This window comes from Cyprinus carpio, chromosome B2 (assembly GCF_018340385.1).
Source record: "Cyprinus carpio isolate SPL01 chromosome B2, ASM1834038v1, whole genome shotgun sequence".
In the NCBI taxonomy this organism is placed as follows: domain Eukaryota; kingdom Metazoa; phylum Chordata; class Actinopteri; order Cypriniformes; family Cyprinidae; genus Cyprinus; species Cyprinus carpio.
In genome coordinates this window covers 19,463,592-19,480,300 of record NC_056598.1, presented here as the reverse complement: position 1 = coordinate 19,480,300, position 16,709 = coordinate 19,463,592, and the positions used below count along the sequence as shown (strand labels likewise).

The 16,709-nt window shown below is 34.6% G+C and overlaps 1 protein-coding gene across 1 annotated transcript in view; it reads right to left on the bottom strand.

Moving 5' to 3' along the window:
* Positions 1-16,709, bottom strand: part of LOC109056344 (astrotactin-1-like) — a 228,090-nt gene that overhangs the window by 166,595 nt on the left and 44,786 nt on the right. The window contains exons 2-3 of the mRNA XM_042719157.1: positions 12,979-13,166; positions 1,148-1,541 (exon numbers count right to left, since the gene is read on the bottom strand). Coding sequence (XP_042575091.1) covers positions 1,148-1,541; positions 12,979-13,166 — 582 coding nt within the window. The remainder of the gene's footprint in view (positions 1-1,147; positions 1,542-12,978; positions 13,167-16,709) is intronic.

Here is a 16,709-nt window from a genome sequence, read left to right as displayed (position 1 = left end):
AATGCATCGGTTTTTAATGCGTCCTGACATTAATGACAACTGAGATCCCACAGTGTGACATGATCATCATGATCGTACAGTCTGACAAGTACAATCCTAAAGGACTTTTAAAAAATCGCACAGTGTGAGCCCTGCTTAACTTAAAATGGTATACCACAATCAAGGCACAGAAACGTAGTAAGGACATTGTTAAAACTGTCCATGTGACATCATTGGTTCAACAATAATTTTACGAAGCTACAAGAATACTTTTTGTGTGCAAAGAAATCAAAAATAACGACTTTATTCAACTTTTTTTTTTCTTGCAGGACAGTCCTTCACCATTATTGATGAATGCGCTTCAACTTGTTTACAAGCAGAGGAAAGAAATGGGCATGTGTTGATAATGGTGGAGGACTGCCATTTTAACAACGTCCTTACTACGTTTCTATGTTTTGATGGTGGACTCTTGCTGTCTATGCAGGGTCAGAAAGCTCTCGGATTTCATCAAAAATATATTCATTTGTGTTCTGAAGATGAACGAAAGTTTTATGGTTTTGGATCAACATGAGGGTGAGTAATTAATGACAATTTAAATTTTTCAGTGAACTAACCCTTTAACTGTTTTCATCATTAATATTAATGTTTCTTGAGCAATCAGTAAATCAGCATATTAGAATGAATTCTGAAGGATATGTGACTTTGAAAACTAGAGTAATAACTGCTGAAACATCTGCTTTGCAATCACAGGAATAAAGTACATTTTAAAATTATTATTATTTTAACTATATTAAAAGAGAAACATTTATTTTAAATTGGAATAATACACTGTATCATTCACTGTATGTTTTCACTGAATTTTTGATGAAATACATGCAGCCTTGGTGAGCATAAATAGATTTCCTACCAACCAACCCCAAACTTTTGGATGTTAGCGTGCAGTATATGAAGAAATGGTTACTGAAGATTTAGAAGACTTGATTTACTAGGATAAATCAAAATCCACTACTTAAAAGCTCGATTCATTGACATTGCATTGAAAAAAAAACTGAAATGACATTAGGGTGAGTAAATTAATTTTTATTTTATATTTTTTAATGAACAATCCCTTTAACTTAGACTTAGATTTTTACACTCATGCGGTGCAGTTTGCTGTGGGCTCACAAACCTGGAGTGAGATCCATGCCAGCTTTGTCATTGCACCCTTGAAGTGAGTCAAGTGTACGTGTCACCTGACTCGTGAAGTCCTCGCCGCCGTTCATGCACTCCCGCTGCAGGTGGTGGCGTAGGTCTGTGATGTCATACTCATACCCGTCCAAGATCGGAGTCTCACGGATGCTGAGGGTGCCGCTTGAGTTATGACCCTGTCCGCGAGAATTTCTCAAACTTTCCCGGGCCTGTCCACCCATCAGCACAGAGGGGATGTAGTGGATCTCATTGGCTGCTTCAGCACTAGCGCTCTTTTGCGGCTGAGGTACGCGGCGACGTTTACACCAGCGTCTACGAGTGTACAGGATCAACACCAAACAGAGGATGGACAGCAGAAGAGCGATCATACCACCCTACAGAGACAGAGAAAATGGAAGGGAAGATGGAAAATGGGAGAGACAAACTTATGAAGAGAATAAAAAGATACTCTACTGAAATTCTTCGTACAGAAAATAAAACGGTTAAAAGAGAAACCAGAGATTTTTATTTTTACGATTTAAGAAGAATTTTGTGCATTTGCCCAGATAACTCCATCCACAATTAAATACTGCCCAAATTATTCCATCCAAAATTATATAAGAGGATTTATAATGTGTGTCAACCTGATTCAGGTATAAAGTTATGCAGGGATGAGGAATTTTTGTAAGACAAAACAGTTCCAGTTCCACTCTTCTAAAGTCAATGGGTTTTTGGTGAAATGCCTGAAATTGGGTCTGTGGTCAACACAAGCGCAATATATTTTCATGCTTTACTCTATGACATGAAATACATCGGTATTACCCCATTTTGTTTTTAAAGCCTTTGCTTGAAAAAGGCAGCTGCTAACAAATAGCTAAATGGTACTACAGAAGTTTTAGGGTCAATAAACCTCATCACAACAGGTAAACTCATCGACTCAAAAGTCCTAATCATTTTGAAGCCTCATTGAGTTTATAACCATGCTCTTGAAAACTTTTTTTTTTTAAATAAAGATCAAATAAGTTGCTGTATGCTTAGTGACTGTGACAATGAATTCATGAAAATGTGCTGTAAAATGTGCTGAATTGAGTATAAATTATTTTACCAACATTTAATCTCTACTTGACTACATTTTTGATTAAGAATATGAATGGTTTACTCCACTACATTTGAGATAATGTAGCCTAACTTCAGATTTTGACTTCTTATGAATGTATTTAGATTTCAAAATTAATAAAAGTGATGATCATTTGTGATCATGTTTTTGTTATGTTTTTCATTTCTGCAGTAATCTAAAAGCCAATGGAAAAATACAGTTGTGTTTTTGTCAATGGACCTATAGCTTTCGGATTAGCCTAAACAAATAAGTCAACACTACAAGAAGTCAACTGACAGATAACTGGCTCACACTCCTAAGACATTATACCTCTGAAATTCAAACTAAAGACCCAAGTTATAAATTGCAGCATATTCTTCCACTGATCTGAATTTAATACTTATGAATTTCACCCATTTCACAAGTAAAAATTCCCTAATATTCTAATGCTGATGTCAAAAATTAGTTGGACCATGTTAAGTATTAGTATTCCAGTTAAGTTTACTGTACCATACATACAAGCTCTTCTTATTTATATACATCATTTATGCTGAGCCAAAATATGTGTGTGCTTTAGAAAGAACTGAAACTGCAATAAATTGTTAGTTATTGATTATAAAATTCTCAGCACTTTCAAAGGTATTACATCATTTTCTGGTAGTGCGGATATGTACATGGCCAATTACAGGGGAGAAAAAGAAAAAAGAGGAATATAATAAAAGGGTAATTCATTATTTGTACCGTTTGGAGCTATAATAAACCATATTTGCACACAAAACTGAAAAGCTTGTGATAATCATGACTTCAAAGAGATATGCAATAAGTGCATTTGTGAAGCTAACTGAAGAAAAACATGGAGTACTAGTTGTTTTCTGTGCATTTTACAAATATGACGATGAAAATACACAAGTTACCTTGTAGTCACTACAATGATTATAATCTACATATGCTGCTAAAGACTGCTGGATAAAAACCATACCAATACTGTGGCCACATACAGCACCAGATCCAATAGATAATTAGTTTTGCGTAATTCGATTTCCTTTGGGTCCATCACTTTGAATTAGGCAAACAGGCAAAATGTAACTTCACTGCGGAGAAAATTATGGAAGGCTGCATGTTACAGACGGTTTAAAATTAGACCAGATGGGATATCTCTTTATGAAGGGGAAACTATTAAGACCAAACGAAACATCGTAGTCTAGCAGCATGAGGAGACCTAATCGAATTACCCAGCGGATACAAGTGATGCTATTATGGGTTTGTCACATTCTTTAACAACTTTAAGCAGATGTCCTGTAAGTCATCAGCACCCAAAATGGGTTATATTTTGTAGCATTCTTACAGTTTCTTTGGCAAAAAGAAAAGAATACATACACACATACATACATATATATATATATATATATATAATGACAGGAAGATGAGGAAATGATGACAATAAACACACATATATATATATATATATATATATAGATAGATAGATAGATAACATATATATATATATATATATATATAGATAGATAGATAGATATATAGATAGATAGATAGATAGATAGATAGATAGATAGATAGATAGATAGATAGATAGATAGATAGATAGATAGATAGATTAGTTGCTTGGTACCAAGTTTGTTATTTCATCTGAACTGGGAATATGGTTTCAACTATAACATATAATATACAAGTGGCTTACGGCTGTGAAGAAACAAGGCATTTACCAAATAATTTATTAGCAACCATTTAAAATGTTTTAAAAAAGACATTTAAAAGACAATTGTATAATATATATATATATATATATATATATATATATATATATATATATATATATATATATATATATATATATATATATTTATATATAATTATATATATAATTCTATTATTAATAAATAATTTTAATATTGTTGTTTATAATTATTTTATGCCTTTATTGTATTTTACTTAATTGAACATGATTAAAATTCTGCAGAACAATCTGTCCACAAGACACAATTTTGTCAAGATTATTGAAGAAAAACTATGCAGAGGATGATGGTTCTGCATTTCTTTATGATAAATCACCTCGTGCTCCGCTGGTAAAATCAATGCATAATGTGCGTCACAATCTTTTGTTTAAGAATCTCATTGACTTTCATCCCTCTGAAAGTATAAGGATGATAAACAATTGTGATTTCTTAAGACAAAAGTTCTGTTTTTCTTGTTTGTTTCTGCATGAGCGTGTGTTGTGAGACCAAGGGACAGGGCCAATATTAATGAGTGGGTCATTCTAGGACAGTTTTCCAGATGGGCCTTTATCTGATCTAGGTGGCGTTTGCAGAATAAATGAGAAAGGCAAGAGGAAATGCCCTTTCCGTTCAAGGGTGTGTGGGCATAAAACAAGGTATTATCGAGCACTTAAACACTAAGTGCGTGTAGCAAAGAAGAACCCACAGGGATAAAAGGGATTTACTGAACTGGTCAAGACTCTCATGTTTTATTGTCTTATTTATTACACTTCCTCCATTAAATGCTATTTGGTGCCAATATCCTCCATCTATGATATCCACATACAAGCATGGACAGTATCCAAAGCAAAAGAGAGAGAAAAAAGTTTTTATATTTCCTGCTATTATTTTATTTTTTCTATAATTTTAGGTTTTAGTATTTTTTTTTTGTTTTTTTTTTGTGTGTTTTGTAATTTTCATTTATTTTGTTTTAAATAATATGCCTATATAGATTTTAGTTTTAGTTTATTTAATTTGAATTATTTTAGAAAATTTCTAAATCCTGTTATTGTAGACTTTGAATATAAGAAACGATGCCCTGGCAACTAGCTGAAATAAATAAATAAATATATATATATATATATTATATATATATATATATATATATATATGAAAGTGAAAGTGAGAAAGTGAGAAAGTGACGTCTATATATATATATATATATATATATATATATATATATATATATATATATATATATATATATATATATACATAGACCATGATTAGACCATGATTAAAATATTATCATCCTCTTTCTTTTGTGCTAGACTGCAGTGAAGACCCGCATGTGCATAAGAAGTGCACTCATTAGAGGCTGTGCTTTTTTTTTATGAGGATGCATATGTATTACTCAATATTCATAGACTTTTCATCTTAATGTCCATGTAAACTGCATTATAAATACTCAGCAAAGAGTTTCAGACTGCAGTGTAATCTGAAATAACTATTCCAGGAGCGTCATCCTCGTGGCTACCTAAGAGATTCATCTTTCACCGCTTTTAACATTGCTTGCCCCTCTTTCCAGCATTCTTAGCCATTGGTTACATTCATGCAGCCTAGGGCCCTTGGGAAGGAGCTCATCGCAAAGATATATCACTTTCCTCTTATGGCTGCTAACAGGGCAGAAACTCAAATCTCCAGCAGGTCTGTTTTATAAATGGAGTTGAGCTTTCAGGATGTTTACACCTTTGCAGCCTGGTCTTGCTTTGCAGGTGCCTATAGAGATGCATAGCTAAGATGGGACTGGGAAAAACAAGAGCATGTAATGTCTGAAACAATTTCAGAAAGGTCAGCGTTTTGGGACTTAGTGCAGCTGTTGAGTTCTTTTTTTTTCAAAATACCTACTATCAGTTCTGTCTAGGTAAATAAATCAGTTTCATTCATCCAATAAAAAAAAAATAACAATACAAGGATGGAGAAAAGAAGCATGTGTTTCCTCCTACATAGCTTCAGCTCTCAGGGTGTTTGTCAAGTAACTATTTTATTGGCTGTTAGCCAATGCGAGAAGAATTGATTTCTGCTTTATTGCTTTAGCTCTCCTTCGTATCCAATTCTGTATCCACCTTAATGCCACCCCGCCAGTTTCCTCTGAAACACTATCATCTAATATTCCCAGAAGAGATAGAAATTATCCATACATATTTCAGATGGGGGAAAAAAGAATAGCACTGTTTACCAAGAGCTACACCAGCACAATGTGTGATGTGCTATTTTATGGGCGATGGGGAGTAGGAAACAAAGAAACAAAGAAAGACTTTAATCACATCGTAAATTCTGGATTTATCAGTGCAGTCCAACACACACACACACACACACAAAATCGTCTGAGACATTAATCCAAGGGCCAAGTTATTACCCCAGCAACAAGGGTAAGAAAACCAAAAGAACCAGCATTAATCCAATAGGTCACCAAGTGTGCTTCTGCTGAAAATTAAATGTGAAATGACAGATGAAGTTTCTTATAATATTTAAAGCGATGAAATCATACCGTAAGATTGCTTAATGAAATAACACAGGAAGCTGAGAATCTTTAAGGATGCATTAGTTTAATCAATACTGTAATTACGTTAGCCTCATATATCTTTCAACCACCATTCAATAGAGAATGCCTACGGCCTATCAACACACTCAGAGTGTATGCTAGTTCATTTCAACAAGAGAGAGATGGAGTCTTTGTTTTTACAAATACAGTGGCCCCCAAAATATAAAGTAAAATTGTAAAATGTTTGAATTCCATTACATTCGATACAAAATAAACCATACACAATTACTTTTCAAAGTTGTAAATAAAACAAATTCTACTTAAAAGTGTAAATTTTAATTTAATGTGTCACTTGCTATTTCTTTGATTGATTTATTTTTTAACATATTTTGGGCCAGGTTTACTAAACAGGACAAATTAGAGCGAAAGCGCAATTCCAAAACAACACGGATGGGCATGGAAATTTCTGCGGGTGATTTAATGACAATGCGCAAATTAAAGAACAAAGACACAACATCTCATTTCCATAATGACCAATGCAATCTACCAAGCACAAAGCAAATTAGCGTAAGGATATGTTCGGATTTTGATAATGGGTTCTTCTGGTATTCCAAATAAATTAATACATGTGGAAAAATCCTCTCCATTCTAAAACATGCACTGTGTTCTCTGTGGTGCCTCCTCCGAGCAAAAACAAATGCAGCCATTTCAAGTGCAAAATATTTGAAGACATGTTCTTTGGGGGGGCGTTAAATAATGGCGCAAATACCAGTAATTTGACGAGCGCAAACGTAAGTAAATTACGTTGCATCATTCATTTTAATACTCTCGTCCCATAAATTTTGTGTCTAAAAGGGAAACACCTACAAATGCATATTCAATAAAGTCAGGCACAAAAATAACTGTCCACGCCTTTTCAGCACTTATTCTTCACTGCGCATCTTTAGTAAATCCTAACAGTACTATTTTAATGCCAAAAGATGGTTTGCGCTGGCACACGCTGTTAGTAAATCTGGCCCTTTAACTTTCATTTCATCAATAAATGTTGGAATATATATATTAAATAATAGCAATATGACATACATTTGCATTTGTGTCTCAAAGGACAGATAATAAACTAAACGTACATATAAATGTATTGTCTATTTTGAGGGAATAATAATATACTCTGTATTTTATATATATATATATATATATATATATATATATATATATATATATATATATATATATATATATATATTTTTTTTTTTTTTTTTTTCATGCTTTGGTTGTTGTTATTCATTGTGTTTATAAGATTAAAAAACTGCATCTACTATTGTGCTAAATCCAGGACACAATACCATCTGTTTCTGTTGCCAATTTGAGGATGGCTGTCAGGTGTTGTGATATAGATGCAATGAGAACTGTGTTACACGAGATGCCAGCGTGTGCAAATCACTGCAAGGGCATGGCACAGCTGAGCCAGCCATCCGCAAAGAGATAAACCACTGGGGAACAAGCTTGAGGCTGGCAAATGGGGGAAACGGGGGTCAGGAGCAGCCTATGGATGTTCAGGCTTGCTGAGTAGTGCAAATTGCAGCTTACAAAATGGCCAGCTGAATGGAGGGGCAGGTGTACCTCAAAAAAGCTCCCTGTTGAGAATACAGCCACCTCGGAGAACATATTAGTATGAAGCGGTTGTGGAACATGGTGGAAAAATAGCTCGCTAAATAGCAGAGGTCCCACAATTGGCAGTGGAATGTGTCATATGATTTTAGGTGGGATTTGGTGGCTTGTTCATTTGTGGAGACCCCCCTGCAGTTGACTAAATTGCTCGTCTATTACAGAAGCCCAGTGACTGTGGCAGGGAAGAGGGTGGCCACTCTTTGACAGACTGGGTAAGCAAGCCACTGCTGCTTTCAATAGGTTAGACATTACCACCTAAAGAGGAGAAAAATAGCTGAAATGAAAAAAAAAAAAACTTTTTCTATTTACAACATGGCCTTTGTGATAGCAGCTGGAGATACGCGCCAAAGATTAGATGGTTAAAAAAAAGGAGAAAAAAACTCATCAAAGTCAAAATGACAGCACAGCTGGGGTTTCATCAAGGCACAATTGACGAGTGCTTATCCATCCACAAACCCGCCTAAACTATCACGGTGAGACAGCGAGCCTGGCGCCGAACGACCACCGCGCACCACTGAGCTGAGCAAATGCCCCAGCTGGCCTGAAGACCGCCACGTATGGCCCACAATAGACATGGACGGGTGACAGGTGTCTACACTGGCGGCTCACTCTCTTTGGGACTGGCATCGCTGCAAAGCACTCGAGGAAGTGACATGATTTTAGGGGGTACTAGGTTTAGGAGCTTGCCCTCCGGCCGAGACAAGTCAGAGCCGGGAGGGGATGCGGCGTAGGTACCATCTGTCGCAGAGGCTGCCCATCGCACCACCGATGAAAAACTCACACTCTTCTCCCACCTTGCAATAACACAGTCTGAGCTCTGAAGGCTAAGAAGAATAAAATGACAAAATCAAGTGGGTAGGATAGGTGCAAAAGGAAAGAAATTATATTCAAAAGAAGTTTTTTTTTTTTTTTGGAATCCTTTGCAGATTTGAATATGTTCACATTGGTTTGTTTTTTCGAGAGCAAGTTGAGGACTCAAGGTCATCTGATAATTTCACATTCTGCGAGCATCCAACTATGTACAGCAAAGCAGCTATGACCTTCTTTGGTCAGATTTTAAAACAGAAATGATCAATCACCTTTCTGAACAATGCCCTGAGAAAACACGATATCAGGACAAAAGAAGCGTATGGTTGACTTCTGAAATAACAACGCAAAGACGTCTATCTCTATCTGGAAATGTTCCAGTTCAATTAATGTTTATGCAGTGTCAAAATTAAAGTTTAATATATATATATATATATATATATATAGAGAGAGAGAGAGAGAGAGAGAGAGAGAGAGAGAGAGAGAGCACAGGTATATTTGTAGCAATAGCCAAAAATACATTGTATAGGTCAAAATTATCGATTTTTGTTTTATGGCAAAAATAATTAGGATATTATGTAAAGATCATGTTCCATGAAGATATTTTGTAAATTTCCTACCATAAATATATCAAAATTAAATTTTTGATTAGTAATATGCATTACGGCTTTAAAGGCAATTTTTCTCAATATTTTGATTAATATATCTAATATATTTACTGGTCAACTTCTTTTTAGCTTATTAGTCCTAATTTAATTATTCACCATGATAGGTGGACATTATCTTAAAGACAAGGTAATCAGCCAATCACAATGACATGGATCCACTTCTTGCCAGAAGTGCATTGTTCATAAAATATATAAATAAACAAAATCTAATCAGCAAATAATTATACATACATATATTTTCTATGGTGCCTACTAAAAAATATATCAATTCAATCATAAGCTGTAACAAACCTAAAATCATCAGTGAAAATTTATTTTGTCTAACAACAACCTTTATGAGCTTCTACCTCATTTCACCCTACACAACCTTAATCACGGTGGTGTCTTAGTTGTGCAGTGATCGCATTATAAATCTTGTTTGTACATCTGTACTCTGAATAATTAAGTAATTAATGACCAGGACCCAATATTTCAGCTGTTTACAGTTCATGGACATCGAAACACAATCAATTTTGCTTAAATACTACGCTGTCCTTCATGATACAAGCGTAATGCCCTGAGAAATGAAAATTGTTTGGATCCTGTTGCCTTCCTCAATGAGGCTGAATCATCTGCTGACTTCCCGCATGTTGCCCTTAGAATTCTAATAACTATCTTTGTGGGGATATCAATGTCAGAGTCTGTGTTTGAGATGGGAGGCATGCAATATTCTTCAGCTTCTGATGGATCAAGCCGTGTTCGTTCAATAGAGGAGTTTTCCCGGAGCTCAGAGGAATCATATTCCGACAGGGATCTTTCAGTAAGCAGTGGCTTTGCACAGAGAATCAACTAACCATCCAAAACAACTGCCATACTGCTCTAATGTGCAATTACAGTATTTGAAATTCATGCAGCAAAGAAAATCCAGCAAAGCCTGGAGCCCCCATATGGTTCTTTTACTTTATAAAGAAATAATGAGCCATTTGTGCATTTCCTATTAAAATATTTGCATACCAAACACTTGACTTGAATACTGACTTGAACAGCCAACCATTCATCCAACCTGTGTTCAGAACTCTCCATTCATCTGAGATACACAGCTCATCACCGCTAACTCTGCCCCATGCACACCCCACTGCTGTTCAGCATGACAATTTACAAATATGGATTTTCCACTAATTATACTGAGTGTGTTTAAAAGCTTTTAAAATCCTTATGCCCTCAAGAGTCTTCTTCGCTCCAATTGTTCTGAGGCTAACTACTTCTGGGGATGACAGTAGTATAATGATCTGAGAGAGGAGAACCGTGAAGCCAGGAGGCGTAACCACTAATTGACTGAATCTGAACAAACACTATCTCCCTTTCTATCTCACACACAACTTGAACTTTTCTTATCTACATAATAGATCTACAGAACTACAGAATTTGCTTTCCTTCCTTTTTTTCTTTATTAGTTCAAATTAAAACAATGGAAGCTTGTTTCTGCCACTGAATAGAAAATAAAAAGGGTAATTGCAACTTTTTTTATTTCAAAATTCTGACTTTTTTTCGTGCAATTGTAAGTTTACATCTTGCAATTCAGATTTTTTTTTTTTTGCATGATATGAACTCACAATTGTGAGTAATAATGTCATAATTATGAGATAGCATTTGTGACTTACAAAGTCATAATTGCATGATAAAAACTCACAATTGCATTACAGTCAGTATTGCGAGAAATAAACTCAAAATTGTTCATATCTTGTGATTCTGATTTTTTTTTTTTCTCAGAATTTTAGGGATAATACAATCTCAAAATTGCTGAAAAAAAGGTCAGAATTGTGACGCAATTACCTTCATTTATTTTTTTATTCTATGGTGGACTTCCATATAGAACAGTTTTAGAAACTTTTTGGCCAAATCTTCATTATTTCTTTTTGCTCATTTTAATTTATTTTTTTTTTTTTTTGGTATAGACTTCATTGTTTCATTGTAGATTTCATTGTTTTACTCTTGTCCAAGACCAAGAATTTCATCTTAAAAGTATGAAAAGTCATCATAAAAATACTATGACAGTATAAAAATATGTTTAAGTGGTACATTTATTGTGTGAAAATGATATAATGGAATGAGCATATAGTGCACAGTCAATAGTGGGTCAAAACCAAAATTTACTGTTAATGGTTGAACAGATCGTAGTTGATCCCTGATCCATACGGTCCAAGCCCCATGGTTTGGCATGCATGTGATCCGCAGATTAATTCCAAAATTTAGCCATAATAGAGTGAAAGTTTATCATTTGTATGTGTTTACACCCACAATCGATTTTAAACCATTCCAGTGAAAGAAAAGGTGTAAGAGAACTAGATTTGTCACTCATGCATTGTTTCCTATATTTACAGCCACACACGCAGAGAACTGCGTTTCAGACTGGGCGCGAACACCGAACTTGCCTTTGAACAGACACATAAACGTTAAATTATGACAAAATACCAATCTTGACAATCATTCTGGTAAATGAAGTCAGTCTAAAGTGGCTCACAAAGATATCGTATGTGTATTATCATATTGGATCCATGCATCAGGTATTAAATGGTCAGCAGCTGGTCATTATGCTGATCAAACAGCAAAACACATTTTTGACAAGATAAATGTATATTTAATCTATATTTAATCTATATAGTTTTAGCTGTGGTATCGAAGACGTACTTGGCTTTAAGCAATAAATGGAAAGCATTAAATTGAAAAAAAATTTTATTTTCTTGCTGATCCCAAAAATGATCCAATCCATGGCTCAAAAACCATAACATGATCTGAACCATGAGATTTGTGATCCGTTGAACCACTAGTTGTGTACTTGGTTACCATGGAGACGACAGTGTCAGGGAAGAGAATTCATGTGATTAATTATGAGAGATGTGTGAAAAAAACAACAACAACAACAACAAAAAAACTGAATGCTTTTATTGTGTGTCATCTTCAATCAATCTGTATTTTTCTCACATTATGCAGAAGTGTGAAATTATTATTTAATTGTCAGTATTTAGAATACACAAAATGCTAGCTACGAAATAAGCCTTACAAAGACAATGGAGTCTGACATTTTATTCCAAAATATTTCAAATGTCATTTTCTTCACAAAACAAAAGTGAGAGTTTTTTTTTTTTTTTTTTTTTCACAGTTCACACGACCAAATGTGCCCAACTGAAGCAACACCCTAACCATTATCTATATTTTATTTTTTTAGAATGAACTTTGTTCAAATATAACAAATCATTTGATTTTTGTTCCTAATTTGATGAATTTAAATAATTCAGAAGTATTTGTCCAAGAATTACTGCAGCAAACATCAAGAACTCAGACTCAGTGTGGGTTGCATACCATGACAGAGATGTGCAGGATACGAAGCTCTTCCTCAGCGGAGTCACTAGCGGGGTAAGCAGTTGCCGCCGGGCCAGGCAAGTTCTGACTCCCGTCCTGATGGTGGATGTGGAAGAGCAAAGTGCCATTTTCCAACCATTGCTGCCTCCAGCGAACCAGGGGGATGTCTTCAGAGTTCCCAGAGATCTCTGCAAATATAAACAGAAGAATATCCACTTCAGTAAATTTTTTGTGTTGCATTGAAAAGTATGTAATGGTTTGCATGATAAATCATAAATGCTCCTGTCATGCAAATATACGCAGTATACTGTGACTATACATTATTCATATCACTCCAGACATTTTAGGATTATCAAAGCAATCCCTACGGCATTCAAACTTCACTTTAGAAATAAACATGAAACAGCCTCAAGTCCAGTTAATGGATGCAGAGACAGATGACTTGAGCTTGTCAGAACAAATACACATTAATAGAAATGGTGCTACTGGATGTCACTTTAACAGACGATTTAGATGGAGAAATTATAAATAGGCTTTCCTTTTCCTCGTAGCTCAAAGCTAACTGAACATATGTTCTTGACATTGCATAAAGTCTGTTTGATATGTAAGGACTGAGGATTTGGATAAGCCTTTGAAAACGAGTAATGTGTCATTTTATGACAGTTTATTGAACTATACGGGTGGGGTGATTCACTGGATACATGCTTTTAATTTTTAATGGTTGCTATAGAATTCTCTTTTTGTTTGTCTGATTAGGTGTTTGTTCTTAAACGTACTGATGTACTGCTGAAACAAATTAAAAACAAAGCTTTTGACCTGCGCTGCCTCTTCTGCATTAGTAATATTTTACACAAAGGCGAGGCAGACATCTCCTTTCAAAATGGTGCTTGCAGACTGCAAATCGAGGAGAACCCCTGACCCACTTTGTGAGTTGTATATGCACAGGCACAAGCCAGAGTGACTCTGCACTTCATCACTAGACGTCATACAGAGTCCCAGGGGTCCGGCGGGATATGGCACCTTTATTAATGAAACAACACGCATGATACAACAAACAATGGCATGTTACAGGAATAAATTACTGCTGTTTGCTTTTTTCCTATAAGGGTTTCTTTAAGCATGAGCAATTGTGCCCCGTGGACTTTTAGAAAATAAACTCTCTAAAAACACATTTTTAAGTTGTTACTACTATATTTCTCTACTAAAAATGTGTTTTTAGTAGAGAAAGTAGAGTTTTCTAAGTTCTATTTTTCTTTGAAAGTCATGAACACTTCCAGAACAATATAATTTAATTTCCACAACTATGTATTTGGTTTAATAGCATTCTGTGATGGACACAATCCCTTTGTTTTGTCAAGTCTAATTTCATTATCTAGTATTTTGTGTCTCCTAAAATAGAAAAATAAATATGTGACACTTTAGAATAGGGAACAAATTATTAATTAAGAGTTTTTCCTGAACAAACTCCTTATTTGCTGTATATAATTTATAAAGTAAATATGTTGTTAAGTTTAAGTATGAGTAAGGATCAAAAGTTCTAAAATATGATCATGCAGTATAAAGCATTAATATGTGTGTTATAAGTACTAATAAATATGAACATGACATTATACTTGTAACATGCATGCTAATAAGCAACTAGTTAATAGTGAGAATTAGTCCTACAAATATATGTAAATACAAATATATGTTTACAGTTTTGTAATAATTGGACAAAATTTCCACATTGACCAAAAACATTTTTAGTTTATCATAATTTTAAAACACAAATTGTATGTAATGTACTGCCACTCATACTGCATCTTAATAACAGATTTTTAAATTTTAAGAAGTTTGATGAGAAGCAAAAATAATTGATAAAGGTTTCCAAGTTCCAAAAGGTTTCCAAAACCTTGCCACGTTCATATGACAGTTTTTTATTTAACTGCTAGGATATAAATGTGTCCAAAGTTGAAGAAACATGCATAACATTGTCCTCATTTCAAAATTCATCAGGATGTGGTTTTGATTTGAAATCACTTTAAATTTGACATCAAATTATTACATTTTAAATTTTTGCTGAAAATAATTATTTCATCAAAATGTGCATAAATAATATAAAATCAAGAACCCAATAGTTAAAATTTCATAAAATAACCTGAAGACTTTCATTTCACACCCTAAATCCTTTCCATTATCACAGAGTTTTATTTTTTTGACGATGCTGTCAGTTCAATCAACTCAACCTACTCAGTGTCATGACAAATTTGTAAAACTAACCAACAGAATAAATATCTTGGAGAGAAAACTGTTGTAATGTCAGTGGAGGGCGGCATCACATCTGTTTTGAACTTTAACATGAAGACACGCACATGTGAGGGTCACTGCACCTGGACACGTGTAAAAAAATACAATAAAAAAATCCCCACAAGAAATAACACATTCACAAATCCAGTTGCGGGCCCTTATGGGGCAGGTGTATATCATGAAGGAATTGTTCACCCAAATATGAAAATTTGAGCTTTCATTTAATGCAAAAGTACAGCATTGACATTTTGCTAAACATCTCTTTTTGTGTTCAACAAAAGAAAAGGAAAAAGAATGAAAGGGGGTTGTTAAATGATGGCCGACTTTCAATTTTTGGCTAAATTATCTTTCTAGTATAGGAATAATGATGTGCAATAACCAATCCATCCTAGGCTGCCCTCTTTTCTCTTTTTGTTGTTTGTTTGGCTTAGTTTTGTTTTGTATATCCTTTAGTAATGCCACCCATGGATTTATTTATTTTTGTCATGCAGTCCAAAACATGGGCTTTGGAAAAAGTGGAAAAAATAAATAAATAAAATAAAAAATAGGTATGAATCATATATTAATAGGGAACCAGACTTTGGTTTGAAACTGTCGGACAATCTGAAGGCTGAATTCTCTTTTAAATGCATATTGGGCAATAGCTGCCTTGAAACGGCTGTTTAAATGCAGAAAAAGCACAAACCAAAGGGAGAGATAGAAAGACAAAGAAAGAGAACAAGAAAGAGAGGGCTGGGGTAAAAAGCTAGTACTATTCATCTCACATCCTGATGCAGTGTTAGAACCCGCCCTCCCCTCTCTTTCACTGTTTCTATGCTTACAAAGATCCACAGACCCAAATATACAATCTGGCCTTTGGCTAAATACAGCCATTTACAAAGGCTGCCTCTGAGGAAGAACCTTTCTAGAACTGGCCAGGGTGTTTGGCATCATATAAATGTTCATAATGCAGACAGAACAAAGGCTAACGTTTCAGAAAGCACAGAGTGGTGGCCAGTCATTATGTGGGATTCGCATTTTGATTTAAAGAGTGGCGATCTCTGAACAATTTTAAAAGACACTTTATGTTTTGCTATTAAAACGATGCATACAGGCAGGAGGACTAAGGTTGCAATCGGCTTTGTTCTCCATAGATTGAGGCATTAGTTTTATGGTCATGTACTGTATGCTAGTAAGCAATTATTATAAGCAATTATGTTCTAATTGTCATTGTCTGAGATTAGGCATGATGAGCTTGTGGAAAAGAAAAATGGCATCTAATACAGTGCAATTATCCCAACTCTATTCTCATGCTTAGCTTACTTCTTTAATTCTGGAAATATGAAAGTTTGCATAAACTATTTTAGAAATGAATTTCCATTACTGTACTGTACTGTAACAAAAAAAAAACCTAAAAATAAACAATACAAATAAAATGTAAAAATGATACTAAAAATAATACAAAT